Source organism: Macaca nemestrina, chromosome 9, assembly GCF_043159975.1.
Source record: "Macaca nemestrina isolate mMacNem1 chromosome 9, mMacNem.hap1, whole genome shotgun sequence".
NCBI lineage: Eukaryota > Metazoa > Chordata > Mammalia > Primates > Cercopithecidae > Macaca > Macaca nemestrina.
In genome coordinates, this window is record NC_092133.1 from 1,587,007 (window position 1) to 1,599,672 (window position 12,666).

At 52.9% G+C, this 12,666-nt stretch overlaps 1 protein-coding gene across 1 annotated transcript in view; it reads right to left on the minus strand.

Moving 5' to 3' along the window:
- LOC105470927 (Janus kinase and microtubule interacting protein 3) overlaps window positions 1-12,666 on the minus strand; it is a 158,078-nt gene that overhangs the window by 55,806 nt on the left and 89,606 nt on the right. Inside the window, 6 exon segments of the mRNA XM_071068899.1 lie at window positions 1,616-1,675; window positions 2,503-2,538; window positions 2,642-2,773; window positions 3,709-3,855; window positions 4,532-4,651; window positions 6,159-6,374. Of these exon segments, the coding sequence (XP_070925000.1) occupies window positions 1,616-1,675; window positions 2,503-2,538; window positions 2,642-2,773; window positions 3,709-3,855; window positions 4,532-4,651; window positions 6,159-6,374 (711 nt within the window).

Here is a 12,666-nt window from a genome sequence, read left to right on the forward strand (position 1 = left end):
TCTCACTCTCACACACACTTATACTCACATACACACACACTCTCACAATCTCTCTCACACACACACACTCATACTCTCACACACACACATATGCAGACACACATTCACATCTACACACTCATAGACACATACATACACACGTAAACACACATACATATACATAAATGCACACACACACACACATACACACAGACACACTCAACATAAAGCAGGAGATGAGTTAGGTGCTTGGGCAGCTGCTCCAAAGGCTCCCTTAATAAAACACATAGGTTTATCACAAAGGATTCTACTGTAGAGAAATGACAGGCGTTCACATTTCCGGGGACGTGGGTCTGCCCTGTGGGGCCTGTGGATGAGGCTGCTGCAGCCTGTAGGAGTGGCCGAGGATGGTGAATGGCAGGACAGGCGAGTGTGGGGTGTGTGCCACAGCCAGGATGGGTGAGTGTGAGCCGCCACAGCCGCCCGTCCTCAGAGCCATGCATCCCACGGGTCGTGGGGACTCGGACCTACACGGGCAGTGAGGACGCCAGAGCTGCCACCTCTTCATTGCTAGTGTTGCTGGTACGTTTGTTACCAATTCCTATCTTCTCTTGGAAATTGAAAGAAACAAGTTTACTAAAACTGATGAACAGAGTATTTACTTTGGGTCTTATTTTGGTCATTTCACAGTAACAATTTTTAGAAATAATAAAAATTTTCTTTTCATCTCCAAAGACTGACTCCTATTAAGCATGCACCAGCACGCTCTCCACACACATCAGCACTCTCCACACACGCAGGCGCAGTCCTCTGCACACACACCCGGTGTACTCTCCACACACACACACCCGGTGTACGCTCCACACACGCGGGCACCATCCTCTGCACACACACCCGGTGTACTCTCCACACACGCGGGCACCATCCTCTGCACACACACCTGGTGTACTCTCCACACACACAGGCGCTGTCCTCTGCACACACACCAGCATACTCTGCACACACGCGGGCACCATCCTCTGCACACACACACCGGCGTACTCTGCACACACACTGGCACTCTCCACACACGCAGGCACGGTCCTCTGCACACACACAACAGCGCTCTCCACACACGCGGGCACGGTACTCTGCACACACACAACAGCGCTCTCCACACATGTGGGCACGGTCCTCTGCACACACACAACAGCGCTCTCCACACACGCGGGCACGGTCCTCTGCACACACACAACAGCGCTCTCCACACACGCGGGCACGGTACTCTGCACACACACAACAGCGCTCTCCACACATGTGGGCACGGTCCTCTGCACACACACAACAGCGCTCTCCACACACGCGGGCATGGTACTCTGCACACACACTGGCACTCTCCACACATGCGGGCTCAGTCCTCTCTACACATGCAGGCACGGTCCTCCGCACACACACACCAGCGCTCTCCACACACGCGGGTGTAGTCCTCTGCACACACACCCAGTGTACTAGCGTACTCTACACACGCAGGCACGGTCCTCTGCACACCCTCTGGGTGTCCTCTCCACACACACCCGCGCTCTCCACACACGCGGGCTCAGTCCTCTGCACACACACCTGGCATCCTCTCCACACGTGCTGGTGAGCTGTTCCTTACCTTGGGAAGTTTTGCCATTTTCTTTCTTTGCTTCCGGAATCTTAACAGCTTGTCCCGCTCCTGCAGAAGTCAGTTGAAGAGGTTGTGTAAGTGGTGGAAGAGCTCCATCAGTTTCAGTCCACAGTTTACTGCCCCCGTCCCATCATTTGGATGACAGGGAAAATGGTGTCCGGGCTGGCTGTCCCCACACCACAGTGGGAGGCCCTAGCTCCAGCTCTGCTGCTTGGGGAGCTCATGTCTCCAGGGTGACATGGGCAGCTCCCCAGTGAGGCGGGCTCTGAGCTTGTCTTGCTCAATCGTCCACCAGCCCCTCCTTCTGAATGCATCTGGGGGCCACACGGGGCAGATGACTTGAGGGTCACAGATTTGTGGGAAGCTGGAAGGGACTTAGGACCACGGCCCCTCTGGACCCTGCAGGGGTGGCATCCACATCTGTGTGGGGACTGACGCCCTCAAAATACTAAGGAGACTGGGGTCCTGCTGCTCTCCAGGGAACCCATGCTGTGGTTTCATGGCCGTGATGGTGAACCTCTTGGGCTGCGGCTGCCTGTCTGTGCTGGCCAGGGAGAAATGCATGGTGGGGTGAGCAGCCAGAGAAGGGCAGCCATCTGACCCTGGCCATTAACTCAGAAACACGATCGTCCCAAGCTGGTGCCATCTCAACTAGGGCATCAGTGGGCATCCCTAGCTCCTGTCTGACCCACTAGGAAGGGCATCAGCCACCCGTGCACGGCCTTGGCCAGGTAGCACTGCAACAACAAAATCCACCCGAAAGGCTGCCGCGGCCGCTTCTGTCTGGTCTGTGAGGAGCCCTGGGCACAGAACGGGTCCCACGGGTGACTGTGTGGAGAGCGGGGGCGGGGGAGGCGGGCGCTGACCGTACTTACTAACACGCTCTTCACATAGCCGGCGGTCTCAAGGGTCTAGGAAAGGAAGACAGCACGTTACAGAACTGCTAAGGGCCCCTGTTAGCCAAGCCCCTTGGGAGCCAGAGGATGGTGCCGCGGCAAACAGCCCGCCAGGTACCTTAGATAGTTCATCTATGAGGTTTTGCTGCTCCACAATCTGAAGCTTCAAGAAATCGACTTCTCTCTCATCCTGACTTTGATCAAGGTCGTTCAAGGAACTGGGTCTCCTTATGATTCCGGCTCTCTGTCTCTGAAACGCCAAGCAGCCCACACCACAAGTTGGGGGGTGAAGGGGTCTGGCTGAGCACAGTGGGCAGGTGGTTCTCCCTCAACCCGCGCTGCCCACTCTCAGCTGCCCGGCTGGTGGTCTCTGCTCAGGCCTCAGCACAGCCCAGCTGTGAGGCCCTGGGGAAAGGAGGCCACGCGTAGGCCCAGTCCCGCAGCAAGAGCAGGTGTGTGCAGCCCGAACGGACACAGATGGGCCCTGCTGGTCTCCCAGAACGCATGGCTGGAGGGGATCGCTCAGAGCCCTGAAGCTGACACTGGGTTGTCTGTGCCCATTTCCCACCTGGCCACCGCTCCCAAATCCCTCCTGACTTTAACTCAGTGTGAAAAGAAGGGGGCTTCCGTAGAGAGGGGTATGGAGGGCGCCTCTCCTCCACGTCCTGCTGAATTACTCGTTGGGTAAACTCTGGCTTCATGGCCTTCAGGGTCTTCAGGGCAGGGAAACGCAGTGACACTGGCTGACGGCCCCCCACTCCTGGCTCGTGGCCTTGGCAGAGCAGAGACCTCCCACCCCTGACTCCTACTCGGTGCTATGTGCCAGGCCTCTTCTCCTCCCCAACAGCCGGGACCCTGCAGCTTCTTACTACCTTCGCCTGGGATTTTCCGAATTGGAGGCGGCCTGTTCCAGGCCCTCAAGTGAGACGTGGGCAAACGGGCCTGGGGAGGGGATGCCCCACAGCCGCGTCCTTTGCACGGTCAAGGGCTCCTTCAAGGCTCCCCTCCCCAGGGCTGGGCTTGGCGGTTGCTCGCCCTCAAACATGCGTGAGGCCAGACTCCAGCAGAAGGCCTGATCGTCTGCCTGGGACTAGCTGTCACACTAAATCTCGCATGGAGAAGGGAGGGGCTGCTGCCTGGAGCGCGCGTGCGGCCGTGGCCCCACGGAGCCCCCGACCCCCTCACCATTTCTATGTTCTCCTGGGTGACGAATTTTAACTTGTTTTCCATTCGGCGTAAAGCATGAGACAAATCCTCATTCTTCCGACTGAGGCGCTTGTTTTTATCCAGCAGTGGCTTGTACTGACTCTCGGCTTCTCTTACACGCTTTAACTGAAAGACAAAATTAATTACGATTGTTCTTTAAGTGGCAGGTCTCCACACAGAGTCTGCAGACTGACCAGAGCCTGGGCTGCAACAACGCAGTTCCCAGCCCACTATTTGGCAAGTCCATGCCTCCAAGTGGCGCCCACTCGCCCAACGCCCAGGTGAACCCAAGCTCAGGGCTGGGCTCGGCGTCCGGGGCGGGTGAGTCCCGTCCCATTGACAGATGGGAATGAAGATGAAGACCAGCAGTCCGGAGCCAGTGCTTTGTTTTGCCAAGAAGGGCTGTGGTAAAACTGCCCAGCCCACTGGACCCTTGCAGACACGTGACAGCTCACGCACCCTCCAGGATCTCGAGTTACCCTGAAATCTCAGTGGCTATAAGGACCAATGGTGACAACCCCGAGGGGCCGTGTCTGCACATCCTAGATCATCTACAGAACAGAGAAGGCTTCCGTCCCCAGTAACGCAGGGCAGGGGTTAGTCAACCAGCCCTTGAGGGGTAAATGTGGCCCCTATCTGTTTTTGCTAATAAAGTTCAACTGGAACACAGGAGACTTAGATGCAAGGCCGATCCCTGCAACCACCACTCCTTTTCACAGGAATTTTGAAAGTGAACTCCCCCCAGGTCCCTACCTCCGCAGTCACAAACCCCCGGGAGCCAGAAGCCCCCGCCCCCGCTCACCAGCTCATTCCTCTCTTCTGACAGCAAGGCGTTGCGGTCCTCCAGTTTGCGGATAATCGCACTTAACTCTGCAATTTTAAGCTGGAAGCGCCGGGCATCTTTTTCATCCAACTGCTGTTCCTAAAACAAAAATCAACTGCAAATAACTGTTCCTACACACAGGCCTGGGAAGCCTTTGCAAATCCCAGCACGCTACAGGAACCAAAACCCTGCCGCGGGACGAGCGCCTTTGCCTCCACAAGGCTGCCGCGAAGGTTCGGATCCCCCAGGGGAAAGGCACCCAGCCTAGCACCGTGGTCACTGCAACTGCGTGAGGTGACAGAACCGACGGGCAGAGCAAGAGACCCTGCCTCAAACACAACAACTATTTTAAGATAACATAAAGTAAAATAACGAAAAGGAGCAGACATGTCTACAAGTATGCAGATGGAGAGGGCGGGGACGTGCAAATGCAGAAACCGCGAGTGTAGGTGATGCCAGAAAGACGCCGGCCAGCTCCCAGCCCTCTGCCTGGCCCCTGCTGCTGCCCCTTCAGGAGGGTGTGTCCCCTGCCCGGAGGGGCGGGATTTCTCTGGTACGATGACATGAGCACAGGAAAGACACTTGTTGGAGACTTTCAAAAGAGGTGATCTCCCTCAATGGGACTTCTAAAGGGCCACTTTTGGGACCCCTGGAACTTCACTCAAAAATCGGTGGAAACGTTTGAATCCAGTTTCAAATCTCTCTGGAGTGAATGCCGTAGTCTACCACACACCAGCAGGAGGGGCTGGATCTCATTCAACGAAGCCGTCTGAATGAGATCTTAAAATAATATTTTCTATTCTTGAGATATCGCTGTCCTAGGACCGGCTCAGCTCACACACAGTTTTGTCCTCAAAGCGAACAAGCAGCATCCAGGATGGTCCTGGGCCCGACTCGAGTTCCTCATTCAACAGGTGCAGGAGAGGCTCGGGGTCAAAGACCCAGAAGGACCAGCTGGAGGGTCCCTGGACTTCAGATACCCCAGGGTGTCCCAGAACCACGACAAGGATGTGAGTGCAGAGCAGCAGCGAGGAAGCGGGTGGAGCTCAGCCGGGGGTGGTCGGCAGACCCCACACGGCAGAGCGGCCCAGGGAGGAGCAGAGAGTGGCATGATCACATGAGAAGCGGGTGGGAGGGTGACTGGTGATGCGAGTGACAGAAATCACCCTCGAGGGGCCAGCTGGGCACACGGTGGGCAGGGAGCCTATGTGCCAGCCTTCCCGGGCCAGAGGCAGAGGCCGTGTGCTTGGAGATGGCGGCAGCGCATACCCAGCACAGCCTCCTCCCACCAACCCAGGGCCAGACCCTGGGCCAGCAAGTGCCATGGACTGCAGCAGAAGCCTGAGGCCGGGGCCCACGGGAGGGTGACAGGGCTGGGGCCGATGCTATGCTGACAGGAAGGAAGGAGATGAATCCACCAGCCCTCCGGGCCAGAGCCAGAGAAGCTGAGCACCTAGGGCCAGGCTGGGTGGGGAGGTGCCCAGGCAGGAGGGTGCTGGCTCGACTCGGGCTCTGGTCTCCTGGGGGAGTGGCCCATGCAGGGCCATGCAGCCACGTGGCCGGGTCTGTGACACGGGGTGGGCCAGCGGGCCTGGGAGGTGCTTACAGGGCTTCCCGAGTGGTCTGAAGCGTCTCCTGCACCGGCTGCATGAGGAAGTTCCCGTCTGGGGCTGCCCGGGTGCCGGTCGGCCTCTCGGACCTGGGACAGCTGCTCATCTAGAGCCTCTTTTTGGAGCTGCAGTCTCTGAGCATGCCCGGCTTGAACCCCTAACTCTCTCTCCAGCACGAAGACTGCTCTGTCTTTAAATTTTATCTCCTCCATCTACAAGGAGAACAGAACACAATCACACAGGCGGCAGGACATGGATCTGCAGTTACCATAGAAACCAGCGCAGCCCTGCCAGGCTGGGCTCTGAGACCGGAAGCAAGAGCGGAGCGTCCTGGACGGAGAGCAGGAGCCCCGGCCCTGGGCTGAGGCACGACGGAGAGCAGGAGCCCCAGCCCCGGACGGAGAGCAGGAGCCCCGGCCCTAGGCTGAGGCACGACACCTCGGCTCCCATCAGGCCCTGGCTCAGCCGGCTACACAGAGCTGCTGCCAGCAGGGGACTCCTTCCTGACGGTCCCCAGACTCTGTGTGCTCTGGCACGGCACCCCATTCGGTGCTGTCCCGCTGGGGCCCTGGGTGCACATGGGGGTGGTGTTGTCTAGCAGAGTCGGCGGAAGCCACTTCCAGCTCCTGCCTGTGCCGTAGGTTGGACAGAGGAGGACACCCGAGTTACCCACACTTCCAGCTCCTGCCTGTGCCGTAGGTTGGACAGAGGAGGACACCCGAGTTACCCACACTTCCAGCTCCTGCCTGTGCCATAGGTTGGACAGAGGAGGACACCCGAGTTACCCACACTTCCAGCTCCTGCCTGTGCCGTAGGTTGGAGAGAGAAGGACGCCTGAGTTACCCACACTTCCAGCTCCTGCCTGTGCCGTAGGTTGGAGAGAGGAGGACGCCCGAGTTACCCACACTTCCAGCTCCTGCCTGTGCCGTAGGTTGGAGAGAGGAGGACGCCCGAGTTACCCACACTTTGCCAACAGGAAGGTGTCATGGGCAAGATTCTTCTCTAAACAGGCAGGGGAAACCCTGGGGAACAGAAACCCTGGCCTGAAAGCCAGCGCTGCTCCTTCCCCAGCCCGGGCCCACCCCCAGGGGAAGGTTGTGCAATGTGGGGGCATCACTGTGGTCTTTGGACACCGCCCCTCCATGCTTCCGGGTATGACTAAAAGGCTGGGACCCCACACAGCTGTCTTCAGGCGGCACCACATTGCTCATTAATCTGGCTGCGAGCCGGGGCTTTCGGGTTGAGACGGCAGCCCAGGGGTGTGCAGGACGTCTGCCCGCCAGTGGCTGTGAGGGGTCGGCAGCCCTCCCCACCCTCCCTACAACGCGACGCTTTGTGCTCAACCCACAAAGGGAAGAAGCCATTCCTTCCAGGGATACAGCAGCCGCAGCCTGCAAGCCCCCGCCTGCTTCCGGGCAGGGATGCGCCAGCCAGAACGCAGCACAGCCGACCCGACGGCCCCCCACTCTTCAGACAGACACGCTCGGCACTTTGGACGTCATTATCCACGGCACTAGATTTACGAGAAGACAAGGTCTTCGGGGATGAACAGCTCAGTTTGAAATATATTTTCGAACAACAGAGCAGAATGGGATATCTTGCTGCTTTACTCATTGTTTGAGGTTTAAACAAGCTAATAAATCTGCTATTGCTGAAGTTAGCTTGGAAACAAAGAAAGGAGACGTCTAATTAGCCCAGATGGAGCAAGTGATGAGCTGAACAGAAGAAAAGAAATCCTTAATTGCTAAATCCCCATCTTCTCTGCACACAGCAACACTGAAAGAGGCAACACAGTCAGTTAGTGGGAAGGCGGCTGGTGAAATAAGAGCATGTCCATCAGCAGCTGTGCCTGCGGCCTGGTGCTCACACTCTCAGACTCAAACAAGATTTTCTTTTACCAGGACCCCCTCACTCCCAGCTGCAGAGGATGCCTGGAAACTGGAGAGAAGCCCTTGGGATAGTGGTCTCCAGGGCAGCGGGTGTGCAGGCCGATGCTGGGGCTGGAGGAGAGACGATACCCCTCCACTCTGCCTGCCCCTGACCCGCCTGCCCCCAGGTATGCCCCACAGTGTGTCTCAGCACGGGGCCCCGACACGCAGCATCACAGCCACCTGTGACAGCTGTCCATGGCCAGGTCCCTGAGCCCCCCAGATGTGCAGTTAGAACCTCTAGGGTGGAGCCTGGGAAGCTGCATTTTACAAGCCTCCCTGCTGACTGTGAAGCCCACAGACATGATCTCACCACTGCCCCACAGTGCTGAGGCCCCTGCATGCGTGTGTCCCGCCACGCCCATGAAGCACGCTCACTACACAGGGCACGTCGTCATCCCCAGCATAGTCACTGGCAGCTGTGGCTGCTCCCAACTGGGCTGACCATGCCTCAGTGCTGCAGACAGGTGACTGCCTAAGGTGTTGGCAGAGTACCTGCGACCCCCCAGCAGGTCTCCTGACCCCGGGCCCATGGAGCCAGGACTCCTTCCAAAGACTGGGCCTGTGCAGGGAGCCCTCATGTCTGGCGGGTGCCACTCATATCACCTCTTTCTCCAGAGGGGTCTGCGCCTCAGGGGAGCCCTCCCTCCTCATCGACTCTTGGTTCCGTGGGTGGTGACTTGAGCATACGAATGCGCCTTGTGAGACAGAAAAGGCTGCTGCTCCCAGTGGATGTGCTAGAGATAAGGAAGAAGATGTGCCTTGTCCTAGCTGGGGCTTGTTTTCCTAGCACAGAGGGTGTTGATGAGAGAAGGAAGGACCTCCATCACCCAGCTCCCAAGAGCTTAGAATGGGTGGGGGAGATGGGAAAAAATACACAGATGAGATACAGAGCCTGGTCCTGTGATTCCCTGTGAGAAAGCAGAGACCTGGATGGTGGGGGGAGGCAGGGGGGCGGTTGGAGGTGCTAGAAGAGGCAGCCAAGCCTCCCTCAGCCTCTGGTGGGGTAGGAGAGCTTGTAAGATGAGGGAAATGTGACATTTTAGGAGCCCAAGCCCCTTGGTGTCCCAGAGACACCAGAACTTACTGCATGTCTGGGAATTAACCCTTGGGAATTTTTCTCTAGACAGAATGTCCAGGTCCCCCTCAATCATGGGATAATCTGCCAGCACCATGAGAAGGTGGTTCCCAAGCCCAGTGGTCTCGTGCTGGAATCACCTAAGAAGCTTTCTCTTAAAAAAAAAAAAAAAAGACTGATGCCCAGAAACTTCTGGTTCCAGACATGATGGGGTAGTTGGCATTAGACTTACCCTTCTGCGGTGAACAACTCTAGAAGCTGAACAGGGTACACAACACAGGGGCAGGAGAAGGAGACAAGGAAATCAGTGCTTGTCAGCACAGGGCCCCGGACACACAGCGTCACAGCCCCTGTGGCCGCTGTTCACAGGCAGATCCCTGAGCCTGTAGATCAGTGCCTCTCATCACAGGGTCCCACCTCCCCTAACGTTTTCCCTGAGGGTGTTCTCGCAACCTCTCTCCTGGGAAACAGAGCCCCAAGCCGCAGAGGCCTCTTTTGTTGCAGGAAACTAAGATTAGAATTTGGTTGGGGCTACTACAGCAGCTGGGATTTGGAGAGTGGAGGAGGGAATGGCAGAAAAGGAATGACAAAGATCTGACTAAGGATTCCCTTAGGTCCTTGGTCCCCTGCTAAGCTGTACATGTGCAAGGCAGGACTCCCAGAAGCCTTGCAGGAAACAGTTCCTGAGAATCTGAACGGTTAGTAGAAATGTAAGTGGTTGCACATGGCTGTGGAGACATTGCAATTCAAGCTCAGACAGAATAGAAGATCATAGTGATTTCTCTAGACCCTGCAAAGGTTACACTCCCAGGGGCAGGACAATGTCCTAGGAGTAAAAACTTCATATTAAGAGAAAACTAAACAGACCTTACCTAACAAAGCCTGAAACCACACCTCAAAAGGATCCAGGTAATCTGCTGGTCAGTACCTGTCTGCTTGAACAAAACTCAACATTCTTAAGACAACAATAACAATGCTCAGCCTCACAACACATCACCCACAGTGCCAAGAATATAACGAGCATCATTAGACATGTGCACCCACAGTGCCAAGAATTTAATGAAAATCATTAGACACGTGAAGAAGCAGGAAAAAATAACCAATAATGAAGCTAACTCTATGGCAACAAATCAAAAGATGACTAGTCAATAAGAACTTAAAAAATAATTGTGATTGATAGAAACAGACCCAGAGATGGTGAGGGTATTGAAGTAAGCAGATAAGAACTTTTTAAATCGTTGTAATTAACTCACTAAAACTAATGTAATTAACACATTATATTTTTCTAACAGAGATAATAAAATGACTAAAATGCAGTAATTCAAATGAGAATCAGGATCTATTCTTAAAAAGAATTAAGTAGGCACTCAAATCCTACATACAAGGTCTAAAATTAGAAATTCATTACAAAGGTTTCAAAGCAGACTGGACACAGTAAAATCACAAACCCAAGATAAAATGATAGAAAATATCCAACCAAGGCACAAAAGGAAAAACAGAAAAATAAAACAGAATAGAGCTCAAGAAAACTGTAAGCTATAGTCAAAGTGTCTAATATACATGTGATTGGAATCCCAGAAAGAGAAAGGAGGAGAAGTAATGTTTGACTAAATAATGGTCAAGAATGTTCTGTATCTGGGGAAAGACATCACTTCAGATTCAAGAAGCTCAGCTGTCCCCAAGCAGTATTTTTTTTTAAATTACAAAAACACACCTAGACACATCATAGGGAAATTGATGGAAACCAGAGTTAAAGAGAATATCTTAAAAGTAGACAGGAAAAAAGACACATTGCCTGAAGCAACACCTCTAAGAGCGACGGCTGGCTTTTCAAAGGAAACTAACAAAATCAGAGGACACTGGCAGGACATCTTTTGAGTGCTAAGAAAAATGCCTGACAATGTGAGAGTTCCAGGCTCAATGAATACATCCTTGGAAAATGAAGGCAAGTCAAGATGCCCTTAGACAAAAGTGGAGAGCATCCTTTGTTAATACACCCACAATGCAAATAATTCTAAAGGGAATCTTTCAGGCTGAAGGGAAAAGACTGCAGATGAGAACTTGTGAAGATATAAATATAAAAGACCATTGGCTGCTTATGGCAACAGTAAAAGCCATTTCTTTGGGGGCTTATGACATGTGTCAAAGTAAAATATATGACAATAATCGGAGAAGTGGGTAAATGGGATTGACCTATTGCCTTATAAGGTACTTGTATTTTGGGTATATGGCAAAATTACTAATTTATGATAGAATGTAGTTAAGGATACATATTAATATTTCTCTGTAACTACTAATGGAATAACACTAAATGTTGACCAAAAGGAGATAATCCCATACAATGGTTGGATAACCCCATGGGATAACCTCATCCAAGGCAAGGAGTAGAGAGAGGGAGGAGGAGGGAGGGAGGGAGGAAAAAAAAAAGGAACAGGGGGACGAGAGTAAAAAACAGAGAGAAAAGAACACAAATTCTTAGCATCAGGAATGAAACAAGAGACAGTGAATAGATAACAAGCAGCTCTCATTAAAAGTCTAGCAAGCAGTCAGGCGTGGTGGCTCACACCTGTAATCCTAGCACTTTGGGAGGCTGAGGCAGGTAGATCACCTGAGGTCAGGAGTTCAAGACCAGCCTGGCCAACATGGTGAAACCCTGTCTCTACTAAAAAAACCCACGCACACACACACAAATTAGCCAGGCATGGTGGCACACACCTGTAATCCCAGCTACTTGGGAGGCTGAGGCAGGAGAATTGCTTGAACCCAGGAGGTGGAGGTTGCAGTGAGCCAAGATGGCACCACTGTACTCCAGCCTGGGCAACAGAGTGAGATTCTGTCTCGGGGCGGGGGGGGAAAAGAAAAGTCTAATGTCAACAAGCGGGAAGATGTGTATGAACTGAACATACTCCTTGAAGAATCTATTTTACCAAACTTAACATAAAAATAAATATAAAATCTGAAGTTTATATTTATTAAATACATTTAATTCATAATTTAAAAATATGTCACAAAACTCCTGACCCAAATAGCTTCTTTGGTGAATTTTCCAAACACTTAAGGAAGAAATATACTTACATTGAACAAACTCACTGAGAGAATAGAAAAAGCAAAATACTTCCAAAATCATTTTATGAGGCCAGCCAAATCTAGATACCATAACTTGGCAAGGACATTATAAAAAGTGGGAAAAAAATCCTAAATCCAGTGTATACTTATATATAAAATGGACAACATGGCCCAGTAAAATTTATTCCAAAAATACAATGCTTATTTTATACTTAAAAGCCGATTAACGTGTCATCTCATCAACAGAATAAAGAAAAAATAATGATCATTTTGATTTATGCATAAAAAGCATTTGACAGAATTCCATAGCCATTCACGAAAAAAATGCTTAGCAAAGTAGGAATACAAGGGAATTTTCTTAATCTGATGAAGAGTATGTTGGCTGGACACAGTGGCTCACACCTGTGATCACAGCACTTTAGAAGAGTGCAA